The following is a 26,935-nucleotide window of genomic DNA, read 5'->3' on the forward strand; positions in this document are numbered from 1 at the left end:
ATGTACAAATAATGTCTAAGTAGCTGTGTAAACATTTTCCTACTTTTCATGTTAAATATCAGAGGCAAAAGCTGTAATTTATTGAGGGTAGGATTTAGCTATATTGAGACAAATTAATTGCAGAAGGGGTGTCTACTTCAATGCACAGCCAGAGTTGCATATCAGACTACAGAAAGCAAATATCAAACACATCAAACTCTGAAAGCAAAAACAATATGAAAAAGCTGTGACAATTAGTTACATTTCCTCTGCTCTCTTCAGACACTTCAGTCAGAAACAGAGCTCCCAACAGCTGCAGCTCCTGTGTCCTGTCTCTCTCTGTCACACACAGAGCTACACATAGAGTTAACTGATCAAGTGTGAGGGGAATTTCCCCTCTCCTCATGGCTCAGTCAGCCATCAGTTTTGGCGTCAGTAAACTTTGAATGTATTTTGCTAACAGTAAACAAAGAAGTTGCTACTAAAATGTATACACCAGTACTTAGCAGCACTTCCCAAACAATTCCTGTGTCAATTCAAAAAAACATGTGAATCGATAGTATTCCTTTAAGTCTGAGGGCTGCAGGTCTCTGGAAAAGAGACCTGCCTGTGCTTTACAAGTTTCAGACCTGTTCTGCTGCTGAGCAATTTGCATACACTTGTCATGCAAACGGCCTGGTTGCCTCCTTTGAAGGCTTGCAGTATAAATACCATGTGATCCCAGAATCCTTTGCTGCTCATAGAGGTTTGTTCCTGCTGGACTCACCTCGAGTGTCAGCGACTGCTATCTTGGTATAGTTAATTCTTGGGGAGTGCTCCTTGCATTCCTATTTAGTGCAGTCAGTTTGTGTATAATTTGTACTGCCTATTCTGTCCTGTCTTGTCTGTCGCGATTGCGCTGTCGCCAGCGGCGGTTGATAGCGAATTGCTCTGACTTGTTTGGATCGCACTAGCCTCTAGCGGTAGCAGCTGTGGATCCTTCTGATCTGTACTCTTGGAGTGTAAGCTGGAGCAGCGGTTGCTACTGGCTACCTCATCTGTCTGTCTTGTTTAGATCGCACTAGACTCTAGCGGTAGAGGCTGTGGATCCTTCTGATCTGTATTCTTGGAGTGTAAGCTGGAGCAGCGGTTGCTACTGGCTACCTCATTTGTCTGTCTTGTCTGTTTGTGCTAATTTGTGTTACTTGTGGCTAGTTAGGGTGGCACACTTATCACTGGGCGCCTAACGCGTGGTGATCGTGCAGAAACCGCGTTCGCTGTTGCGAATGAGTGCGGTGTTCGCGTTTAGCTAGCATTTGTTATTTTCCTTATCCTCTGATTGTTGTTTGCTGTGCCTTTGCTACTCTCGTGCTCTGTCCTGCTCAGTCTGGTGTCACTGTTTGGCAATCGCCATTCTTGCGATTGCGTTCCCACTTCGTTTCTGCTGTTGTGTGTTCACCGTCGCTGGGTGGCGACTAGTTTGGTGGACACACATTGATTCTGTCTCTGTGCTCTCTCTCTTTAGGGGCTATTTTGCCCTGTGTTGCTTCTCTTTGTACAATTTCCATCTGGCATCTGTGGCAGTGTAGAGGGTTTATTCCTCTGCACTCCACAGCTCCATCTGCCGGTGGGAATTCCCCTCTACTGGTGCTTAGCACCAAAAGCTGGGTTCTATCATTTTGACACGCTTGTGGAGGACTTCCGCAGTGTCAGCGCACATCTTGTGCGCTGACCACGGAGATATCCCACAATCGTTACATAAACTTCCCAAAACACAGGGGGCCATATGCAATTCACTATTTCTTCTTAGTTTTCTCCTACGTGATATCTTAACAATCATCAATAAAATGCTTTTTAAACCACCAAGTGCAAGCAAAAAAAAAAAAAAAAAAAAAATAATAATTTTGTGCGTATCTTTTCACCAAGTGCTAAAAATATTTTAAATACAAGATGAAAAATTATCTCCTAGGAGAAAACTCAGGTGAAAAAGTTAATTGCATACGGGCCCGGAAGTTTAATGGTATTTTAGTGTTATATGAACAGGAAGTACCCCACGAAATGCTACATAGGTGTTGTGAGTGAATATGTAAATCACTGCGTTATGCTTAAATTCACTTTCAGAGTTTTTAATACCCTCTAATGTATAAACAATGATACATGGCCACTACAGATATTTTTTTTTTGTCTTCAAACACAACAGTTATACCCTGACTCTATTGCAAATAACCTGTTTCTCTGCTTTTTTCCTACCTATGCAAAACAGGTTTTTGCCATTATTCAGGTTGGAATGAGCATATGAGGTCTCCCACAATGCATCACTGCTGAAAATTAGTGTTGATCGAACACCCAGATATTCGGGCTCGGGTCGGCTCGGCCGAACATGGTCCGCATGTTCGGGATATTCGGCCGAACACCAAGCCTAATTGAAGTCAATGGGGACCCGAGCATGCCTGCTTTGCAGGCCTGAAAAAACTTGCAAAATGAGGGAAACCTCTGCAAAATGGGTTGGAAATAGTGGGGGTGGGGGGCATTTACACATAGATCTTAGGCTCAGAATAAAAGCAGGGACTCGTGTTTGCAGAGCAGTGCGCCAATTATACTTGACTGCCAATAAAACAAATAAAACTGCCCAAAACAGGCATACATATATGGGGAAAAACTGCACGCTTAACTGTTCCCAGCTGGCACTGAAAGTACTGTTTTGTGTTTTTTTCAACAATAAACAACAGTAAAACTCAATAAACTGTGTTTTTTTATGGGCACAACTGTTCCCAGCTGGCACTGAAAGTACTGTTTTTTTTTTCAACAATAAGCAACAGTAAAATTCAATAAACTCTGTTTTTTTATGGGCACAACTGTTCCCAGCTGGCACTGAAACTGGGACCAAATATGGTGGGCACGGTGGCTGCTGGCAGTGCCTGCTGGCAGTGGTGAGGCAGGTGCACTGTGGCTGGCAACAAAAAAGATGGGCACTGTGGCTGCTGGCAGTGGTGAGGCAGGTGCACTGTGGCTGGCCTGGCAACAAAAACAATGGGCACAGTGGCTGCTGGCAGTGCCTGCTGGCAGTGGACTGGCAGTGGTGAGCCAGGGACTATGTGGCTGCTGCTGGCAGTGGGCGAGGCTGGGGCTCTGTGGCTGCTGCTGGCAGTGGTGAGGCTGGGACTCTATGGCTGCTGCTGGCAGTGGTGAGGCTGGGGCTCTGTGGCTGGCCTGTCTGGCAGTGCTGGCACCTAACCGCTAGTTCTGTCTCCTACCTACTAAACCCCATGCAAATGGCGGAGCCAGCGCGCGTTCGGGTATTTATATACCCGAACCACGTGATCCGCTTGGCCAATCACAGCTATGGTCACAGCCAGCTAGGCTGTGTGACCATAGCTGTGGAAAAAGCATCGTCACCGCTTATTGGCTGCCTGCAAAGGCGCCAATAAGCGATGGGGAGGAGACCGAACAGCGTGGCCGAGCACAATGCGGTGCTCGGCTGTGCTCGACCCGAACACGCCAATGTTCGGGGAATAATGAACAGTGCCGAGCACTGTTTGATCAACACTACTGAAAATGCTAATTGTCCCTTCATTTTCCTTGAAAGCCGAACACACCTCCAGAACCACTGGGATACAATGATGTGTCAGCTTGTTCATTTTATTCTGTTTCACCATGAGCTTGCTTGGCAATCTGTAACTCTGGGTGTTGCAAGTGTTTCAAGTCATACCCCATAGAGCCATATTAATCCATGCACGCACTGATGAGGACCAACCAGTGCAAAACAGTCTGTATGTATGCTGGATTAGTATGGCTCTGTACAATTAACAAGCTGACAGTCATTGCATGACAGCGGTTCTGGGTCAACAAAAGCACATTTAAGATATTCAGCGGTGATGCATTGGGGAGACCTCAGGGCTTTTACACATCAGAGAACACGTGCAGGAGCCAATTTCCTGCACGCTTTAATGGCCTGCAGTGTGACGTAGGGAAGTTGTGGTGGGATGCTAATTAGCAGCCGTAGTTCTAATTTACTCGACAGGAAAACACAACGACTGGACGTTACGAAGAACCCAGATGCGTTGTAATGTAATGTTCTGGAGCACTTTGTCTAATGTGAAAGTTAACATGAAAGTCAAATAGACTTTTATGTTCACTTTCTAAACGCAAACTAGGAGTGATCTGTCAAAACGGCTCAGGTCAGCTCCTAGTGTGAAAAAGCCCTCAGAGTTCACTCCAACCTGAATAATCACAAATACCTTCTGTTTTAAGAAGGCAACTTTCCATTTTGCATAGCGTTTTAGTAAGAGGGATTTTGGTCCTTTATAGCCCCTTATACACTCCTATTAGTTCTGAGCTGGTTCACCATGAGCATGCTGGGCAATCTGTAACTTTTTCCCAGCTCAAATAGATGAGTTGAGAGGCTGGGTGAAGACAGTGTTAGCATATGTCCAGATCACTTTTGAAGGATAAAATGGTTTATTAGGTATAAAATACACATTTTTAGTGGCTGGCCAGTGCAATTACACTTCATTGCATTCTCCTTGAGGCTAGGTGCACACCTAGAAGAAACACAAGCGTTGCAGAAAACGCTGCATTTTTGCAGAGTCTATGGGCCGCATGATAAAACGCTGATTTTGTTGCATGATATTCAAAAATGCATCAACAATGCACATAATGAAAGTCAATGGAAATGCAATGTATTGTGTTTTTCATGCATTTTTATATGCGTTTTTTTTTTCTTTTAAAATGTTTTGTGATTTATTTCCACTTCCTGTTGTCTTTCTTGTGATTTGCATTCAAACGCAATGTAAACACACATTGAAAATGCATACAAAACGCATGTAGGTTTTGTATATGCGAACCGCAAATGCATAAAAACTCACACTAAATACTAGAAAAACATATATGCGGAGAAAAACGCAAATGAACTAAAAACACACACACAAAAAAAACCTGCACATGACAGAAAATGCGACCTTTCACGCTCTGTTATGCGTGCACCCAGCCCGATTCATTTAACAGCCCAATCTAAAGTCAGAATATTAGTGGTCAGAAGTGGTGTAGCTAGGGCCTTTGATCCAAGGCACCGCCCCTGAACCTGTTGCCATGGTGCCCCGGATCAGATTAAGCGGCAAGAGGGGGAACTGGGCGTAGCGGCGGGGGTGGGGTGGGGGGTGACGGGGGGAGCAGGCAGTTAAAAACTCACCTTCCTTCAGATCGACGCAGGCACAGCTTCCATGTGCTTCTGACTTCCTCCTCCGGCATCCGTCGTCTTAGTTACAGCGCTCCCTGTGATGACGTGACCGATGTCATCACAGCGGGCGCTGTTACCAAGGCGAGGGACACCGAAGGAGGAAGTTGGAAGTACATGGAAACTGTGCCTGCGTTGATCTAAAGGAAGGTGAGTTTTTAACTGCCCGCTCACCCCAGCCGCTATGCCCAGTGCCCTGCCTCCTTACTCGGGACACCTCACTCTCTAACCTACACTGGGGACCTACCTATCTAACCTACACTGGGGAAGCTGCCTTTCTAACCTACAATGGGGGAAGCTACCAATCTAACCTACGCGGGGGAGCTACCTATCTGATCTATACTAGGGAAAGCTATCTATCTAACCTACCCTGGGAAGCTACCTATCTAATGTATACTGGGAAAGCTACCTATCTAACCTACACTGGGGAAAGCTACCAATCTAACCTATACTAGGGGAAGCTACCTATCTAATCTATACTGGAGTCATCTACCTATCTAACCTACACTGGGGAGCTACCTATCTAATCTATACTGCGGGAAGCACCCTATCTAACCTACGCTGGGGAGCTACCTATCTAACCTATACTGGGGGAAGCTACCTATCTAGTTAACACTGGGGAAGCTACCAAGCAAAGCCCCAGGGCCCCAGCCCAGCAAAGCACAGCCCCCAGCAAAGCAAACCCCCAGCCTAGCAAAGCCACCAGGTCTCAGCCCAGCAAAGCATACAGCCAAGCAAAGCCTAGTAAACTACCCAGCCCAGCAAAGCCCCCCCCCCCCCCAAAAAAAAATGCCCCCAGTAAACATCACCGCCAGCCAAGCTGGCACAGCATCACTATCAGTGAAGCCGCCACAGCATCACTGCCAGCAATGCCAGCCTAGCATAGCATAACCACCAGACAGGCAGCCCAGCATAACCGCCAGCCTAGTACAGCACACAGGCCAGCCAGCCGAAGACAAGACCTGTGAAATGTGAAATACTGCCTATTGAATATATTTAAGTTACGCAACTGTTATGTTCATGTACATTTGGCCCCACCTATGACTACGCCCACTTTCCGTGGCATGACCACGCCCATTTTTTTGCTGCACAATCATTCCCTCTTGGTGCCCAGGAGTACCCCGGATCTCCCAGCAACCTAGAAATGTCCCTGGTGGTCAGTAGGAGTTCACAATGAATTTCTGAAAGCTGGTGGTAGTGAAAGAAGAGGGAGCCAAGATCTTGGATTTTCCAACTCTGCAGTGTTAGTAATTATTTAGCAACACATTGACTTAATGATGAAGGCTCAACATAGAGTTTGAACCCAATTTGTTTGTACAGGTACATAAAATACCAGAAAAATACTACACTTAGATCTGAGGCTTCAAACTGAAAAGCAAAAAGGCATTGGATTAGCCGTAGTCATTTTTAATCATGAAAGCTGAAAAATGGTTCTGGACTCTGAGCAACACAGCCAGTGACATTTATACTATCTTTAAAGATAACCTTTGCTGTCTTGCTAACTTTTGTCTATTTTCCATTTTGCAGCTATGCCTCAGAATTCTGCCGAGGCCAACACTGAGGTGATAGCGAATGGAGAGGAGCAGACAGTAGCCACTTGCGTGTCAGCCAATGGAAGGCCTCCTTCCCAGATCACATGGCAGACAAGTATACCTGGAAATGTAATGACTACCATGACCAGCAATACTAATGGAACGTACACGGTGGTCAGCCAGTATGCAATGGTCCCAACGTCCTATGCTAATAAATTGCCAATCACCTGCATTATAAACCATGACTTGATTAACACCAGTATTCCACTTAAATTATCTGTATTGTGTGAGTATGGATCCAGTTTTCCACAGTCTATCTTATGTTTAACATATGATATGTCTATGGGTACCTGTTGTTTTTTTTTCAGAAAAAAAAAATCTTACATACTGTGCCAACTTTCAAGGATAACTTTAGTATCTGCTTGAATAATGAACAGTAACAGTAGTAGCATTTGCGCTGCAGCTTCTGTTGTTGTCTGCATGAAGCAGTCAGTTGACTTGCACACGTCTGCTGCTGTAGCCATAGCCGGATTTGAGGCAAGGCCACAAAGGCCATGGCCTAGGGCACCAGAAAGCAAGGGGTGGGAAGTGGACTGGCACACTTAGGCAAATAGATTGCCAGATTTGTAAACAACAGCGGTGACAAACCTTGTCTGTGGCTGCCCTGCTTCCACAGAACAGAGAAGTTGAGCACAGTACAGGATGGGGGAAACACAGGTCAGAGTAGCATAGGATGGGGGTGCGCAAGACCAGGGGAGACACAGAGGGTGCGGTGGGTTTGACAGTGGGCCTTGGGAGGTAACATGTAAAAATCCGCCTCTGGCTGTAACAAACAATTTTAGCCGCTAGATAACATGTCTATGACTCCTAAATTTGTTGCTACTGTGACATTGTGACATACTGTATTTAAGGGCCGTTTCCAGACTTTTTGTCACTCCAGGAAAGGAGTCCTGTGTCTCCCCCCCTCCAAAAAAAAAAAAAAACCCTTCCTGCACTCGCCCCAATAAGTGTGTAAATGCAGAGTATAGCTCTCACCTCTTTGCTGGAGTCCGGTGCTGCTGTGTAGGGATGGTTAGAAATGGCCATTTCCGATTCCACGGAAATTCTGTTTTTCGTTGTTCCAAAATGCGCTTTTATGGTTTTCATATTTTCTGATTCCCGATTTTCCACTTTTACGGAAGTCACAAAAACAGAAATCGGAAAGATGGAAAACGTCTTGTGATTAGTCTACGATTAAAATGTTGCAGAAAAATTCTGTATTCTCTGATCGGTCCAACACTTTCTAGTTCTTTGATTGGGCTAACATTACTGAGTTGCGGTAAATCGGATTTCAGTGGAATTCCATTTTCCGAAAATGTGAAAAATGTAGACATTTCAGTTCAGCAGATTGCGAATGAGCATCCCTAGTGCTGTGCTTTTGCCTGTCTGCTCACCGCTCGGCTTAGTACCCAGCATCTCCCACTTCTTTTAGCATGATTACGAGTGACATGAGAAGAGTGAGGTGCGAGCACTAGAGGCAGCTGGAGACAGACAGGATGGTAGCATAGGCACAGCACTGGACTCCAGAGGGAAGGTAGGAGCACAGCTTCTGCCTTTACACACTGGACTGGGGGAGCGCAGGGGGGGGACGGGGGACGGGAACAGGAAGTAGGACAAGGGGATCGGTTGAAAAGGGCGCCCGAGCTGCCTGTATGAAAAGGGCGCCGCCATAGACTTCAATGTTATTTCTGGAAATATGGGCTACAAGGTGTAGAAAAGGGCGCCCAAGTTTTGATACAGGCTACAAGCGGGCTCCCCTTTGTAGCCCATATTTTTTCGGCTACAAGGTTTTCGGCTACAGTAGGGCACCCCTTTGTAGCCCATATTTTTTTCGGCTACAAGGTTTTCGGCTACAGCAAGGTGCCCCTTTGTAGCCCATATTATTGCCTTTTTTTTTGTAGCCTATGTTTTTATATGGGCTACAAGTGCTGGAAGCCGAATTATTTCATTCCCCCACTATCCATGGCGGCCTGGAGGGGGAATAGTAATTTACACATCCTGGAGTTTTTTTGTAGCCTATGTTTTTATATGGGCTACAAGTGCTGGAAGCCGAATTATTTCATTCCCCCACTATCCATGGCGGCCTGGAGGGGGAATAGTAATTTACACATCCCGGAGTCTTTTTGTAACCGAAGTTTTTATATGGGCTACACCAGGCGCCTTTTTTTTGTAACCGAAGTTTTTATATGGGCTACACCAGGCGCCTTTTTTTGCAGCCGAAGTTTTTATATGGGCTACACCAGGCGCCTTTTTTGTAGCCGAAGTTTATATGGGCTACACCAGGCGCCTTTTTTGTAGCCAAAGCTGGTATATATGGGCTCCACCAGGCGCCCTTTTTTACCGGCGCCCTTTTCATGTAGACCCAGGACAAGGGGACAGAGGGGGGTTAGGGGGATAGAGAAAAGCACAATGGGGACAGAAGGAGGCAAAGGGCATGATAGCTAAGCCCAACTTGACTGTGATATGATGAAAAGGCCCTTTAGGGGGGGGGGGGGGGGGTAAGAGGGGTAGAGATAGAGAACATCTGGCTCATTCCCAGCTTACAGCTTTGTTCTTGCTTTCACCATTGCAGATACTTCTGGAGGACTGGATGGAGGAGCAATAGCTGGAATTGTAACTGGAGTATTAGGATTTGCCATCGCCATTATCATTGCCTTGGTGCTGCTCCTACTAAGAATTACAAATAGTATGTTGTGCTACTGCTAACCAGTGTACTTGAAATATGTGATAAGATTTTTTCCCTTGCTTATGCCTCCATCTCATGCCAATCACCCCTTCCTTACACATTCTGGCCATAAGCTATACAATTTGACAATCAACAGGATAAGCCTAGTTGTGGCTTGTCAAGCTGTAATGATTGGTCATCGTAATTTATTGTTACTCTTATTGTTTCTCTTACTGTTGTAGTGTTTAATATGACTATAGGTTGATTTAGCTGGAAAACGCATTTAAATCTGGACTGTAAGGCTTAGTTATTGCATAAATCCAGAGATGGATTAGGATGTAACAGGGCGCTAGGCAAGGTAGTCGATTTGGGCCCCCCTTGTTTTTTTTTTGGTAAGCTGAAGTTGAGAGAGGTCAAATAAGGTGGCAGGTGGGCCCCTTGACATCTACTATGTCCCAAGCACCTGCCTATGTGCCTGGTGGATGATCCTGTTCTGCATAAATCTGTACATTTTTGGTCCAGTCCCATCCTGTCAGTTTCACATCAGTTTTCTATTAGTATTACCTGCCAGGACTGGAACCAGGCACCATTTGGCTGTGTTCTCACTTGATGGTAAAACTGACAGTAAGTGGCTCCTATTTTATATTGCAGTGTTGCAGTAAGCGGACTGCATGTCTGGGCAGTAGAGCGATAATCCCGGACAGGCGGATGCGTTCCCCATATATAACCTATGGGGGTAACACACCTTCCCCAGGCTCAAGCCTGACCACAGCAGACCATCAGACCACACTACACTGTCTGTTCCCACTGACTGCATGTGATCCAGCAGCAGAAGCTACAGATTGGAACTGAGCCTTAATGTGTGAACACACACATAGAAAACTGATACAAAACTAACAGTACGGGACTGGCCTGGAAATGTACAGATTTATGTGTGAACACAGCCATAGAAACTTGTACACATCTGATACAAAATGGACAGGACTGGAACGGAAATGTACAGATTTATGTGTAAATACATCTATAGAAACCAGGGACATAACCATAGACCAGAGCCGGCTATACGCTGGGGCAAGAGGGGGCATCGTAATGCCCCCTCAAGCTGATGGCGTGGCAGCGCAGAGAAGATGCAGAGCGGCAGAGGGGCAGAGAAGGGGGGATGCCCCCCTCTTCCCTCACCTGGGGCTCCCCCTCCCTCGCTCTCCCCTCCAGATATAAGCGGCTGGCAGCGGGCGGGAGCAGAACACTTCCTATTCTGGCGCGGTAGGGAGATCTGTGCTCCGCTACTCTGGTCTAGTCAGTGACAACACTAGAGTAGCGGCGCACAGATCTCCCTACCGCACCGGAATAGGAAGTGTTCTGCCGCCGTTCGCTGCTAGCTGCTCATCTCAGATGCAACATGTAACCTCCCCCGTCAATTGCATTTGGCGGTTCCATGTCCCCCTATGGGCTCAGAATGTGTCTGGATGATAGAGTAACCAAGCAGCTCAGGGTGACCCAAACCACTAGGAATGTATAGGGGGATAAAAGAGACCAAAAAGCCCTCCTACTAATAAGCAATGCTCTGGGAAATTTGCCTTCTTAAAACAGAAGGAAACTTGCAATATTTCAGCTATAAGTGAACATTTGTGGTTACCCACAATGCACCACTACTGATGCAAATTATCTCTTTTCGCCCCTGTAAGCCAGGCAAGCATCCAGATCCGCTGGTGTATAGCAAGCCTATAGCTTTAAATATTACACAGCCACATCAACCCCACATGTAGACAGCCTGTTTCAGGTTTTTGGCCCTCATCAGTACATGGCATTTCACAGAGCATTGTCTGAATAATGAAACATGGGTAAATAATGCTTGGTAACAGAAAAGCATTTAGCATCACTTAAATGAGCCACCACCGCTGATGCCTGCACACACGCCACAGGAAAAATGGCAGAAATGCCAGGGAAAATTGCTTTGTTTGGGGTATTTTGGTAATGGGTTAGGATCTCTTGGCTTTAATGCTTTTCTGCCTTCCCGTCTAGAAAAAATTTATTTCACGTTTAATTCCACCAGAAATGTTTGAAACGTTGAAAAAAATAGAACCCCTTTTAAGTTTCACTTTTTCTCCTAAGTTTTATTGTGGAAGAAAATTTTCAATTTAAATTAACTTTTTAGCACTTTGCAATGGAAAAGTACCAAAAAGTAGGTGAAAAAGTACTGTCAGAATTATTTTGAGTATTTGTCTGCTTGCTGGGAGTGTGAAAGGCATTTTATTTGCAAGTTGTGAAAATATCGCCTAGGAGAAAACTCATGGCCCATATTCAATTAACTTTTTCTCCCGAGCTTTCTCCTAGGCAATATTTTCACACCTTGTCATAAAACACTTTTTAAAGAGAATCTGTATTGTTAAAATCGCACAAAAGTAAACATACCAGTGCGTTAGGGGACATCTCCTATTGCCCTCTGTCACAATTTCACCGCTCCTCGCCGCATTAAAAGTGGTTAAAAACAGTTTTAAAAAGTTTGTTTATAAACAAACAAAATGGCCACCAAAACAGGAAGTAGGTTGATGTACAGTATGTCCACACATAGAAAATACATCCATACACAAGCAGGCTGTATACAGCCTTCCTTTTGAATCTCAAGAGATCATTGTGTGTTTCTTTCCCCCTGCATCTATCTTCCACTGAAGTTTCAGGCTGCTCGTTTCTTCCTGCAGAGTGCAGACAGCTCTGCCTGTCTGTAATTCCTCAGTATGTGAAAGCCCAGCCAGCTCAGAGGATGATTTATCCAGCTTGTAAAAGATAAGAGAGAAGCTGCCCTAATCTAAATAATACACAGGCAGTGTGCATAGAGGGGCCTGGAAGGGGGAGTGCATAGCAGAACCACAACACTGAAGAACTTGGCAGCCTTCCAGACACAGGCTGACAAGTCTGACAGGGGAAAGATACATTGATTTATTACAGAGACTGTGATAGTACAAAGTGCTGCAGTAAGCCAGAACACATTAGAATAGCTTTTGGAACTTGTAGGATGATAAAAAACAGGATGCAATTTTTGTTACGGAGTCTCTTTAAGCCACCAGCAAGCAAGAAAATACTTAAAATACATTTTATAGTACTTTTTCACCTACTTTTGGGAACCTTTTTAACTGTAAAATGCTGATAATGTAGTTTAAAGAGAACATGAAATGTACTTCCTAGGAGATAACTTTGGTGAAAAAAAATGAATTGCATATGGGCCCATGGCTTGTATGCAAGTAACTTTTTCTCCTGAGTTATCTCCTGGGTGATAGCCTTAAACGTGTCAATAAAATGCCTTTTAACCAATCAGAAAGCAAAAAAATACTTATTTTGATAATACTTGTTCTCATTTTTTAGTTGAAAAGTGCTGGTTATTTGGAAGGTATTTTACATTGAAGATACAAAAGCATCTCCTAGGAGAAAATTCAGGTGAAAAAGTGAATTGCATATGGCCCCATAAGTGCATACAGACATTACTTACATGATAACAGATCCATTTAGCAAATGATTCAGCATCAATACCAGCACTTCAAGTATACAAATTAATAAAATCACCACCTCAGCTCCACCCGACTGGGCTCCCAAACAAAGTTATATTGAAACCGGTCAGTGGGAGCGGAGGCAGCCACAGTGATTTTATCCATGTGTATTATGACATTATTAATGATATACTGTATGTAGTTTACTTTTTCCTGGACCAACAGGGTCCTAATGCAAACTATGGTGGTCCCAGAGACAGAAATGTAAATCGTTCTGTAAAACACATTTTTTTTTGTTTGTTTTTTTTTTGTTTTTTTACAGAACCAATTATGGAATTAGAATATGCAGATGATATGCCTCCGTCAAACACCTATGAAAGGACCATGCCAACATTTCAAGTAAGTTTTCTCAGCCACATATATTTGCTGCTTTCCATTTGCAAATGAGAATCTATGTGGAGAGAAAAAAAGAAACAGTACCTGGCCCCAAATGCAGCAGGGGTTGATCAACCGGAGCGTTCTCATCCAAAAGAAAATTGAAGTTGAAAAAACAGAGAATGCAGCGAGGCACTGCTCCTTTTAAAAACACTTTATTACAACTTTTTGCCTGTGAAGAAGCAGGTTTAGCCTGCAAAACCGCCTGTCAGGCACTTGATACCCCCACTGTCCTGCACCTCTATATACAGGTCCTTCTCAAAAAATTAGCATATTGTGATAAAGTTCATTATTTTCTGTAATGTACTGATAAACATTAGACTTTCATATATTTTAGATTCATTACACACAACTGAAGTAGTTCAAGCCTTTTATTGTTTTAATATTGATAATTTTTTGGCATACAGCTCATGAAAACCCCAAATTCCTATCTCAAAAATTAGCATATTATGAAAAGGTTCTCTAAACGAGCTATTAACCTAATCATCTGAATCAACTTGTTAACTCTAAACACCTGCAAAAGATTCCTGAGGCTTTGAAAAACTCCCAGCCTGGTCCATTACTCAAAACCGCAATCATGGGTAAGACTGCCGACTTGACTGCTGTCCAGAAGACCATCATTGACACCCTCAAGCAAGAGGGTAAGACACAGAAAGAAATTTCTGAACAAATAGGTTGTTCCCAGAGAGCTGTATCAAGGCACCTCAGTGGGAAGGAAAAAGTGTGTCAGAAAACGCTGCACAACGAGAAAAGGTGACCGGACCCTGAGGAAGATTGTGGAAAATGACCGATTCCAGACCTTGGGGGACCTGTGGAAGCAGTGGACTGAGTCTGGAGTAGAAACATCCAGAGCCACCGTGTATAGGCATGTGCAGGAAATGGGCTACAGGTGCCGCATTCCCCAGGTCAAGCCACTTTTTAACTAGAAACAAGGGCAGAAGCACCTGACCTGGGCTACAGAGAAGCAGGACTGTTCCTCAGTGGTCCAAAGTACTTTTTTCAGATGAAAGCAACTTTTGCATGTCATTTGAAAATCGAGGTGCCAGAGTCTGGAGGAAGACTGGGGAGAGGGAAATGCCAAAATGCCTGAAGTCCAGTGTCAAGTACCCACAGTCAGTGATGGTCTGAGGTGCCATGTCAGCTGCTGGTGTAGGTCCACTGTTTTATCAAGGGCAGGGTCAATGCAGCTAGCTATCAGGAGATTTTGGAGCACTTCATGCTTCCATCTGCTGAAAAGCTTTATGGAGATGAAAATTTCATTTTTCAGCACGACTTGGCACCTGCTCACAGTGCCAAAACCACTAGTAAATGGTTTACTGACCATGGTATTACTGTGCTCAATTGGCCTGCCAACCTTCCTGACCTGAACCCCATAGAGAATCTGTGGGATATTGTGAAGAGAAAGTTGAGAGATGCAAGACCCAACACTCTTGATGAGCTTAAGGCCGCTATCGAAGCATCCTGGGCCTCCATAACACCTGAGCAGTGCCACAGGCTGATTGCCTCCATGCCACGCCGCATTGAAGCAGTCATTTCTGTAAAAGGATTCCCAACCAAGTATTGAGTGCATAACTGAACATAATTATTTAAAGGTTGACTTTAGTTTTAAAAACACTTTTCTGTTATTGGTCGGATGAAATATGCAAATTTTTTGAGATAGGTATTTTGGGTTTTCATGAGCTGTGTGCCAAAATCATCAATATTAAAACAATAAAAGGCCTGAACTACTTCAGTTGTGTGTAATGAATCTAAAATATATGAAAGTCTAATGTTTATCAGTAAATTACAGAAAATAATGAAATTTATCACAATATGCAACTGGACCTGTATACCCAACTGGAAGGAAGGGTTTTTAAAAGGAACAGTGTCTCGCTGCATTCTCTTCATTCTGTTTTTTCAACTGCAAATGAGGACCTGTGTGAAAATTAGTATCTCTCTTCGCATATGCCAGGGACCGTAAGGATTACTGGAGACTCTTCTCCACTTTGGACCTAAAGAACTTATGGATGATTGCTTAGAAACTGTCCTAAAAGCTGTTAAAGTTAGCCTGAGGCTGATTAAAGACCATAAATGGGACACAGAGACATGTACACACAGTTTTCCATCTGCGCTCTGACATATAAAAAAAATCTATCTAGAAAAAAAAACATAAAAAAACATATTTATTTCTAAAAAGTTGCAAGGTGGCCACCCCACATCAAACATGGTACTATCACAAAATCACACATTGCATGCAAAACACACTCACACTGGACCTAATCTGCAATATTCTCAGCAATGAAAGCTAAAGTTCCAAGTGACTATAATATATTCAGATAATTTGTTGGTACTCAAAATCCTGCTAAAAGTTCTCTGTATTCCACAATTGCAAGGCTAAACATTTAATCCAGTATCTTGTTACTAGTGATGGCTCGAACCTCCGATGTTTGGTTCGTGAACCTCAAACTCGAACTTCTGAAAAAGTTTGCGAACCTGCAAATTTTTCGAACCGCAATAGACTTCAATGGGCAGGTGAACGTTCAAAACTACAAACACTGTTTCTGTCTACAAAAGGGATAGAAAAGATGTTTCAAGGGGTCTAACACCTTGAGATTGGCATGGCGGAGTGAGATACATGCCAAAAGTCCCGGGAAAATTACAGATTTGACACACTGCATGGTTATAATCCCTAAAAGGCAAAAATCACATTGCATTGTTAAATTGGAGGCCTAAAGTGCTTGAAAACATCTTGCGTGTGTATACATAGATCAGCAGTTAGTGTAAGCAGTGTACTGTTTCACACTGACAGACCAAACTCACTGTGTAACGCACCGCAAACAGCTGTTTGTGTAGTGATGGCCGTGCTGAACTGGTGCGCATGATGGTGAGAGTGCAGGCGATGGCAGTTTTCATGCCCATACGGCCGGGCTGAGGTAGCTCAATGACAGAACAACAGTGATTGTCCAGCTGATCAAATTTGGTCTGTCCACAATGAAGCAACAACCTTATTATCTTGGGTGTGCCCCCCCCCCCACACACACACACACACTCACTCATATAGGTCATTGCTTCATTGTGATATGCAAGCCTCTTCACTGCGGCAAAGTAATGATCACGAAGGGAAATTGACACATGTACATGCCTTTTGTTTTGTTATTGCAGCCACAGTGCAGCCAGAAAAATTAGGCATGTGCACGCACCAGAAAAATTATTATTATGTTTGGTAGCAAAATTCAGGAACCCACATGGAGTCCTGGACCCTGTTGGTGGTGGCAGTGAAGGCAGTCAAACGGCCTGCAGGCAGAGATGCTGTGTGGGTACTGATTTAGTCTTGGGGCAGGCAGACACATGGCGTGCAGGCAGAGATGCTGTGTGTGGGGACTGGCTTAGTCTTCGTGTAGGCAGTAGCCCTCCGGGATCCATGCCTCTTTCATTTTGATAAAGGTGAGGTACTGAGCACTTTGACCTGACTGCTGGTGGTATAAGACAATGTGCAGTTACACAGGTGCAGTGAAAAGGTATGCATTGACTGCTGGTATACAATGTGCAGGCACACAGGTGCAGTGAAAAGGTATGCAGTGACTACTGGTGGGATAAGACAATGTGCAGTTACACAGGTGCAGTGAAAAGGTATGCACTGACTGCTGCTATTTATTTATTTAAATATTTATATAGCGCCAACATATTACGCAGCGCTGTACAGAGTATATTGTCTTGTCAATAACTGTCCCTCAAAGGGGCTCACAATCTAGTCCCTACCATAGGGATTACCGAGCATGTCTCGCCGGTCTTCTACCGGCTTTTACAAGGAAGGCGTGGTTACCTTTATGCAGCCTGTATCCACAGATGGGACAAGCCTCTAGTATGGGCAGCATGCACTGTGGGCAGCATGCACTATGAACCAAGTATGCCCACCTCCTAGCCAGCTTCCTGTCTCCAGGGTGTGCCTGACACTTAGGGAGGAGGAAGCAGACACTGTGGCAGGCTCTTTGACAAACTAATCTCTCCATCCTATAATGGCCTTGAAGACACATACAATACCCCTTCCAATGGATATAAAGATTCCTCCCCATTTTTTCAACTGTGGTTTTGCTCTTCACACATGGGGGGGTCTTTTAATGCCTCTTTTGCTGCATTTGGCTGCTGTACAAGTTCTCCTGAGACCAAAACATAAATCAGAATTTTCCCCAGCTCTTCCTACATTTCTTCTTCACATGTGTGAGGGGCTTCTCTTAGAAGCTGTTCAAGCTCTCCAGAGACCAGAATACAAAGCAAATCCTCCCCCCACCACCACCCATTGACTTCAATGTGATCAGTCTTTTGTTTCCAAATTCACAACAACCTTAGAACCTATTTGGATGAACTGTTGTTGCTAAACCAAATTCAGTCAGATTTCACCAATACTTGTTATGGAGCCTAATTATATTATTATTATTTGGGATCATTGCGCCAGGTTGTGTTATTTTGAGGTCATGCTGCCTAATTGTTATTATGTGCTCATATTGCCTAGTTGTGGTTCTTGTTGCCTAATCATTATTCGGGAGATATGCTGCATAATTAGCTTGTTTGGTGGCTATTCTTCCTAATTGCTACTTGAGGGCCATGCTACCTATTTAGATTATTTTGGGGACATGCTGATCCCATCTACTGTATTTATGTTTGGAGAACATGCTGAGGCTGCCAGATTGTTATTTGATTGGATGCTGCAAAAAGCCTAGCATGCAAAAATAAAAACTAAAAAAAAATAAAAATAAAACTGTTTCCAACCAGATTGTCTGGTGACTGGAAAACAATTATTTTGCAAGCTGATCTCACACAATTAATAAAATGATTGCTTCATTGGTTATTGAGAGATGGCATGGGCTGGTGTATGTGGATCTGTCAGGCACATGCTTGGCTATTTATGTATATGTGCAAAGAACAGATCAACCTAACATGTCAAGAACTGCAACTCAGGAAGTTGCTCGGATACAAATATTTGGTTGATTATATCATCATACATGTGTGAACGTTGCTTTGTCATTCCTGATCAACCACTACAATCAACTGTCTAAAAAAGATGGCAGCAGATTGCCTCGAGTTTGCTAAGTCTACTGTAATTATGTAATTTTCAGATAAATAATAATGATAATATGTGTTATGAGGGCCCCATTTTGATGTATGCCCATATAACTAGCCATGTCAACAGAACCAGCAATTCCCTCTTTCTTGCTTAGCTGCAGGGCCGGATTTAGGCCAAGGCCACTAGGCCATGGCCTAGGGCACCACAGGAGCAAGGGCACCAAAGCAGCAGGCAAAACTGGTGCAAGCTTGCAAATGCTGCAATGCAGGGAGATCAGGCAAGCGCCTGACCATGGTAATCTGCTGCTAGCCGCCTGTGCAGCAGCCACCTTGCTCTCTGTGCACGTTTTCATTGTGGCCATCGGCTATGGACTTGGGCAGCATTGGAGATGGAAAGGAAGGGGAAGCTTTTGCACTGAAACAAGTGGAGAAATGAGTGACACTGATAACTGCTGCAGTGTGAAGATGAGCTGGCTACCTATACTGAAAGGGGGGTAGGAAAAGGGGGGGATTAAGGGAGTCATCTGGCTACCTCTACTGGGGGGAAAAGGGGGGGGGGTCATCAGGCTACCTATACTAGAGGGAAGGGGTCATCTGGCTACCTATACTAGAGGGAAGGGGTCATCTGGCTACCTATACTGGAGGGAAGAGGGGAGGGGTCATCTTGTTACCTATACTGCAGGGGGTGGCTGGTGACATTGGCCTTGGGCGGTAAAGAGTACAAATCCGGCCCTGCTTAGCTGCCATAGCAGAATGAATAGGTAGGAGAGATATACTAGAAAAGTTAAACAAAACAAACACACATATTCAGACTCTGACAGCAGCATAGGCGTAGCAATCACCCTGCGACCCCTTTCCATCGCAGGGGGGGCCAGAGGCTTTGGGGGCCCCCTCCTACCTCTCCTCAACCACAAGTGCAGCCAATTAATAAAAAAACCTCCCGGGTTCACTCACAAAAACCATGTGCAGGAGCATGTGTGATTTTTCCTGCTTCTAGAAGCTCCCAATCACGTGACCTTCATGCGGTTTGGGGGCCCCATACTATCATGGCAGTTACACCCCTGGACAGCAGTATGGTGCACTGACCACCAAGTGGTATCCTGGGCTGCTGCCACAAAGGTCTATGAATATATATGGCCCTGGGATGTGTCCTGGACTGCCAAGGTGCTGTTATTGGCCTGATAGTTGGCTAATCGAAAAAAGCACAGATCCTAGGTGCTTTAGTCAGGTATTTTTTTAAACAAATATTTTAATGTAACTGTTAAATGGATGCTATAATGAGTTGTGTAGGAAAATCGTTTTTTTTTGTGTGTCTGGAATTGGGTTCACACTGAAATAGGATATTATTTGCAAACTACTTAAAATGTATTGCAAAATAATATTGAATTATATGTTTTTTTTTTCTTCTTACAGGTAGAAGATAGATCTGTAGCACTAGAATCACATTATGAGGTGGGCAGAGATAAATATGTTATATGTCTTCATATACAAATTTTGTATACGCATGTATTAAATTAAATCTTATGTATCGCTTATTGTTACATCATCAGCAATCTGATGGAGAGAAGGGAAAGGTAACATAAAAGAAAAACAGCTCCCCATCTATTGCTTTTCTGATTATACCTAAAAGTAACCAAATGAAGCCAGGGAACTGAACATTAAAGCAGGCCTCCAACAAAACTGATTGTGGAGCCCCTGTTGCTATGTTTGCACTAACACATCCTAAAGGCAACACTCTGGGCCGGTGCACACCTAGAAGCACTAGTGTAATTGCAAACGCTCAGCGCTTTTAGAAGTGAATTTTCTAAGCGATTCTAGGCATGTGTCTAGCGATTTTCATTTATGCCTAATTGCCTATCGATTTTTGAAGCATTTTGGTGTGGCATTCTTTTTTCTACAGTAGAGCTGGAAGTACACAGCTTTTGTTAACCTCCTTGGCGGTCTGATTCTTTCCAGATTTTAGGGTCTAAAAGCGGTGCAATTTTTTTTTCACTCTTTCAGACCCTAAAACCTGAAAAAAATTATTCTGGCAGTGAGATCTGCAGCAAAATAAAAAAAAATGTACCTTCCTGGGCTCCTGTGCTGCAGTTTTCTCTTTGTCCACAAGATGGCGCTAATATACATATAAACGAACTTCTCTATATTTCTCTAATATAGAGAAGTTCGTTTTCAATATTAGCCCCGCCCCCGATGACATCACGCTGCCACCACCGCTCTGCTGCCACCACCACGGCTGCGCTGCTCCAACTGGCTGCCGGGTCCCCGGAAGAATAGCGGGGGACATGGGGGATCCCGGCGGCCAGGGAAAGACCCCACACTGCCGGGGAGAGAGGCTGGAGTCCCGCTGTGCAGCGAGATTGCGCGCGGGACTCCACAACCACAAGTAAGGCTCTGCAATGCATACCCCGACCTGAGCTCGGGATCACCGCTAATAGCTTGTTTTTTCTACCCCGAGCTCAGGTCGGGAAAACCGGCAAGGAGGTTAAAGAACCCCTTGGAAAATTGCTGTTATAGCGCTTTTTAGAGTGATTTTCCACTTTCCTATGCTTAACATTGAGGCGAAATCGCCACAGAAATGCTGCACAACTCACATTTGCGTTTGGAAAAAAATCATATCGCTCTGGTGTGATCCATCCCGTTCAAATACATTAGCCAAGCGCTTTTCAAAGCACTAGCATTTTGAAAGGTGCTCAAAAGCACTCTAGGTGTGCATCAGCCCTAACTGGGATGGAAGCAAGACTCTTTGAATTTTCCACCGGGCTTCCAGTTGGTCTATTGTTGTGGACCAAATGTGATGAGGTGCAATATTATTCATTTTCAAATGAATCAGACTCTCTCTCTGTCTGTGTATGTTTCTCCACGCAGCATTTTCTAACACTTCTATCTCTTTTCGTCAGCAACTGAAGCATTCGGATACCTCTGTGTACTACATATTGATGCCTGGCCAAGGGAGAAGATAATAGCTTGGTAATAGCTTGTATTTATTCTGTATGTAAGGTTAGTTTCAATATAGAAAATAAAGATTATGGGTCAGGCTAGGACCACACTTTTGTCAGTGGAAAATGCGCTCGGTTTTCTGCTGATGAGTTCTCACATTTAGTCTGCCCCTACAGGCAGTTTATGGGAGTTGCATGTGGTGTGCGATTTTTATGCAGCAGGCACACGCGCAAGAAACATCATATTGTTTCACACTAATGTGCACATCATTTTTAAAGTGTGGTCCCTGCCTAAGTTTCCACCACACAATTATGTTATTTGTGTGAGAATTTGCATTCAAATCTTCACATGGTAAGAAAGAGAAACATGCAAATTTTATGCTATTTTTTGTAGACGGCTAGCAAATTGGACAATTCCAGCTGCATTCCTCTCTATGTGAAATGTATGTGATTTTTTATTTATTCATATACTAGTAGACCTAAGCCCGTTTAAAAACAGGCTCTAGGACTGTGTTTCTGGGTGCGCGCCCGCCACCACTCACGCAGAGCAATGAGAGCTGGCTTAACGGAAACAAAAGGCTGTACTGCTCTTTTTTTTTTTTTCACTGACTCTGAAAAATGACAGAGCCGCTGTCATCTGTCACAGCTCTGAGCAGCGTTTTTATGTATTTTTTTTTCCCTTAAGTCAGAGCCTCTCTGCTCTTTTTTTTTTTTTCACTGACTGAAAAATGAGGCGGCTCAACAGCATTAAACAATGAGCTGGCTCATCTTAGCTCTGTGCAGTGCGTCCAGGTTGCCAGACAACTACAGGGACACCCGCAGAGCAATTACAGCCGGCTCAACGGCCTGGAATAATGAGTCGGCTCATTTCAGCTCTGTGCAGTGCATCCAGGTTGCCAGACAACTACAGGGACACCCGCAGAGCAACTACAGCCGGCTCATCGGCCTTGAACAATGAGCCAGCTCATCTCAGCTCTGCACACTGCCGCCCTGCTCCCTGGCCTCCCGTCCCAACAGCTCTCTGTACTGCGCAGATGCGCAGTACAAAAAACCTTCAGACAGACGGACAGACAGGGAAAGTGAATGATGCAGGGACAGTTAGGTTTTATTGTATAGGATTTTTTTTTTTGCATTTCATATGCGGAGCCATGCAAAATATTGATCCAAAGGCATGTGTAATGCAAAAACAAATGCATCAGACATGGAAACTAAACTTTGGATGCTATTAGCATGCATCACCATGCAAATTTTTGTCCCACCAAACAAACGCTTTCAAAAATCACATAGATGTGAAGATAGTTAACCACTTCACCACGGAGGGGATTTTCCTTAAGCACCAGAGCAATTTTCACGATTTCATAGATCCTTTCATTCATTCGCCAATAACTTTATCACTACTAATTACAATGAAATGATCTATATCTTGGTTTTTTTTTTCATCACCAATTAGGCTATTTTTGGGTCGTACATTTTGCAGAGAATTATTTTATTCTAAATGTTTTTTATCGGGAAAATACGAAAAAAATGGAAAAAAAAACCCATTATTTTTCAGTATTAGGGCCATTATTATTTCTAAATAATATATGCTACCATAATTAAAATCCATGTATTTTATTTGCCCATTTGTCCCGGTTATTACACTGTTCAAATGATGTCCCTATCAGAATGTCTGGGGCCAAAATTTTATTTGGAAATTAAGGTACTTTTTTTCAGTTTTGCATCCATCACTATTTACAAGCCCATCATTTTAAAAAATAACATTAATATACCCCTTTATATACATATTAAAAAAGTTCAGTCTCTAATATAACTATTTGAGTATTTTTCAATTGTAATTTCTTTTTTTTTATGCAGTTTTTTTTTTTTTTTTTGGGGGGGGGGGGGTACTATGGGAGAGTGTGGGAAGGAAGGAGTTAATTTTAAATGTAATTGTGGGTCTTTTATTAAAATAACTTGTTTGTAGGTGTAATTTTACTATTTGAATCTTTTTTTTTTCAATGTGTCCTGTATGCGTACTATGTATGGTTTCAGGAAGCAAACTGTGGATGTGTAACTTTTTTCATAGTGATCTTTTCATTAAAGCCAGCGATCATTGCAATGGGGACTTCGATAAATTATCAACTGCATTCCCATTAATTTATCTCCGGGCGAACAGGTGGACATGTGAATGAGTGTGGGAGTGTGTGCACGAGCACGAACAGTATCGGTGGTGGCGGCAATGCATATATCTACTCCCCAGGAGCGGAAGCCTGGCAGGGCGAAGATATTCTGTCCTCAGGCGCCAAAGAAGTTTAAGATTCGAACCCTGGACATTTACTCGCATGTTTCTGGAGGGCTGATCATACCTTACTTTTGCACCTGAAGGTCATGTGACTGCAGCTACTCTACAGGCCATGCCACAAGGGTGACTGAATCACAGCAAATAATCACAGCAACTAGTCACTAGTGCTGATGGCTGCTCTTGGCTATGCTCACTGTGCATGTAGGATTCAACCCCTCAGTGAGGGAACACTGCAGACAATTCTTTGCAAGCATTTTTCTGCAAGATATGATATGTGAAGAAATAAATATGGCAGCCTCCATATACCTCTCACTACAGAGAGAATCACCCACGCGTCTGTGGATATATGGAAACAACAATCTGTGTTTTTTTTTCTTCTTTTTTTAGAAGGTATTTTAATATCCACTGGCTTTTGAGCTAATGTCCTCTTAATGTTGGCTATTTATTTTTCTGTCTCTGGAACGCTTCATATGTTAGTTATTAGCCTGATTGGACTACCATTTCTTTCAGTATTTGACATGGCTGAGTATAGTAATACTATTGAGGTGGCTCCACCTTTGATGTTTAACTCCATCTGGGGCACCAAAAAAGCCATTATAGGGTTCACATAATTTATTTTGTATATTAATTTCTGTATTGTAATTTATTTTTCTCATAGAATAGAGTTGATTTTTGTGAAATGGTGTACAGAAGGATCGCTACATGCAAAAGCTACAAAGTCACTCCACATCTCATCATTCAGTACCTAACCAGACACCAGAGAAGTGTGAATCGCTCAGCCCTTCAGGGATAAAGACATCACAGACCTCTACAGCAAGGGTCTATGGTCTGACACAGACACAAAATGGAAAAATGACTTAAAGAAGGTCTCTGTATTTAGCCAAAAACAACAGTTAAAGCGTAACCGAGGAGATATGTGACATGATGAGATAAACGTGTATGTACAGTACAAAGCATGTTAATAACCAATCCATTTTACTTGTTTTATTTTGCTGCCTAAAAGAGTTAATTTCTAGGCATGGAAGTGACAGCTTCTGTCTTGTCGGTACCTTGTCAGGAATATAGTAAACATCACTGATAATCAAATTACAGCTATAAAGGTTTTTCTGGCAGAATACAACTCCTGTGCGCAGGGAGAGATAAAATACATGAACTATTGACCTTTTTCTAACTCTGGGACGCTTAATAGGCTGCCACTGATTAGAGACAGTAAAACATTCAATCTACTTTGTAAATGTTTAAATATAAAAGAAAACCCTGGGATACTTAAAACAAGTAATTTTAGGAGTAGGAGGATAAATAAAATTCTTTATCTCATTAGTTTATTTTCACCTCGAGTTCACTTTAAACGAAAGGCCACTGGGACAATTATTAAGGCTGGTTTCACACTTGTAGTAGTGCATACCTCCTGCAGCAGAAGAGCCTGGGGCAGGGCCATTGCACCACACTATTACTCCATGCAAATTACTCTGTATCTGAGTTCCCTGACACTGTAATATGCATAGTGCCCCCCTCCCCCCCACTCAGTGATGTACTGGTATATCATTGCTATGTGCATGCATACTGCACCACTGCCTCGATCGACCATTTACATTTACTGTGACGCCATAGACTTGCATTGCTGGATATTGCACACGGTAGGCACGCATCATGCGTCAATGCACTGCTGAGTTTGTGGTGATCTTGCAGTGATTTTGATCCTTCCATCACACCGCATTGCATCGCAATAGTATGCAAGTCTCCATAGACTTACATTGCCCTCTCAACGAGCTACATCAGTGGCAACGCTGTAAGTGTGAAATTAGCCTAAATTAATACATATAATGTAATGATAATGTTTTCACCTGCAATCTGCTCAATCCATAAATAATTCTTGTCTGTGTATTAAAGAACAACTATCAAATAAACTGTTCTTCTGTAAACCCGACATACCTATAGAGATTTTAACCAGCAACAATAGAAAGCTTTCCAGAGGTCTCCTATCACAGCCTGTGAGTGTGGAAAAAAAATGCCTTGTTTACCTGCTGATTGTGAGTTTGCGTCGGCATCGGGCTAGTGGCTAGAGCTATACCATGTAGGCACGTGTCTACAGGCACCTAATGATGAAAAGGCAGCTCACTAGTGCCTCCCCCACACCTAGTGCCTCCCTCCCTCCTTTCCTATATAGAGTCCTGTGCACGAGCAGAGCATAAATAATAGCTTATTCACCCAGCTCTTGGCATTCCATGATGAGATCTCCCTTCAGTCTGGGGCACCTCTCGCCACTTAATACTGAGGGTACCTCTGGCTACCTAATGCTAAGGGACACCTATAGCTACTTATGATTAGCAAGGGAAATAAGGCAGAAGTGACAGCTGAGACAGCCAGCACACTTGCAGTGCAGTTTGGTGGGAGTTTGTAATTTCATGGAAGGCGTAGTCTAGAGTGCCAGAACATCTGTGCCTATAGGTCCCTTTGATCTAAATCTGGGTCTGTTGGGGTTGAAGGAACCTCTCTAGACTACATTGTAGTAGCAACACAATGTAAGTGTTATGATAAATGGAATACATATCCAAATTGAATGTGTGTGTTTTTTTAACTACAGTAGTACATTTAAAATAAAAAAAATAATGCATGAAAATAGTGTATTTGGTTTTCCATTTTTTTTTCTTTTTTTTTTCTTTTTTCTTTTTAACTTAAGGGCTGGTTTACAAATGTATAGGATATAAAATAGTTCCTGGGGAAGAAAAGCACCCAAAGACAAAATCACTAAGGTGTCATAATAAGCAGTGATACAGTTATTGCAGATTAAATAGGGGCATAGCTAAACCATCAAAACTGCTCAAGTCTATAAGGGGAAAACAGGTCTAGGTGGAAGTGGTTAAAGAGTACATTGTGTGACCTGTTTTCCTCAAAATCAAGGACACTCATCATTACTGATTAACCAACTTAAAGAGAAACTCAGACCAAGAATTGAACTTTATCCCAATCAGTAGCTGATACCCCCTTTTACATGAGAAATCTATTCCTTTTCACAAACAGACCATCAGGGAGCGCTGTATGACTGATATTGTGGTGAAACCTCTCCCACAAGAAACAAGAAAAGTACGTACTTTTGGCAGTTTCCTGTCTGTGAAGCTTGCTGCATTGAAGGAAATAGCTGTTTACAGCTTTTTCCAACTGTCAAAAACCATGCAGTAGCTACATCACCTGCCAACAGTAAAAATGTTCACTGGAGTTCCTCTTTAAGTCATCCTTGCTGCTGAAACATGACATAGCACAGGGGTCGAAAACAAAAGAAAACAAAAAATACACTAAAACGATAGCGAGAGATCGGAAAAATTTGGATGGAACA

General features: G+C 43.3%; 1 protein-coding gene across 2 annotated transcripts in view; it reads left to right on the top strand.

Moving 5' to 3' along the window:
• Positions 1-26,221, top strand: part of LOC137522899 (nectin-1-like) — a 43,308-nt gene extending 17,087 nt beyond the window's left edge. Inside the window, exons 3-8 of one of the 2 annotated variants that reach the window (XM_068243035.1) lie at positions 6,719-7,009; positions 9,335-9,448; positions 13,232-13,308; positions 19,798-19,836; positions 21,282-21,381; positions 24,260-26,221. In XM_068243035.1, the coding sequence (XP_068099136.1) occupies positions 6,719-7,009; positions 9,335-9,448; positions 13,232-13,308; positions 19,798-19,836; positions 21,282-21,344 (584 nt within the window). In that variant the 3' untranslated portion in view covers positions 21,345-21,381; positions 24,260-26,221. The remainder of the gene's footprint in view (positions 1-6,718; positions 7,010-9,334; positions 9,449-13,231; positions 13,309-19,797; positions 19,837-21,281; positions 21,382-24,259) is intronic. The other variant, XM_068243034.1, reaches the window with a different exon arrangement.
• Positions 26,222-26,935: the final 714 nt, after the last annotated feature.

Source organism: Hyperolius riggenbachi, chromosome 6, assembly GCF_040937935.1.
Source record: "Hyperolius riggenbachi isolate aHypRig1 chromosome 6, aHypRig1.pri, whole genome shotgun sequence".
In the NCBI taxonomy this organism is placed as follows: domain Eukaryota; kingdom Metazoa; phylum Chordata; class Amphibia; order Anura; family Hyperoliidae; genus Hyperolius; species Hyperolius riggenbachi.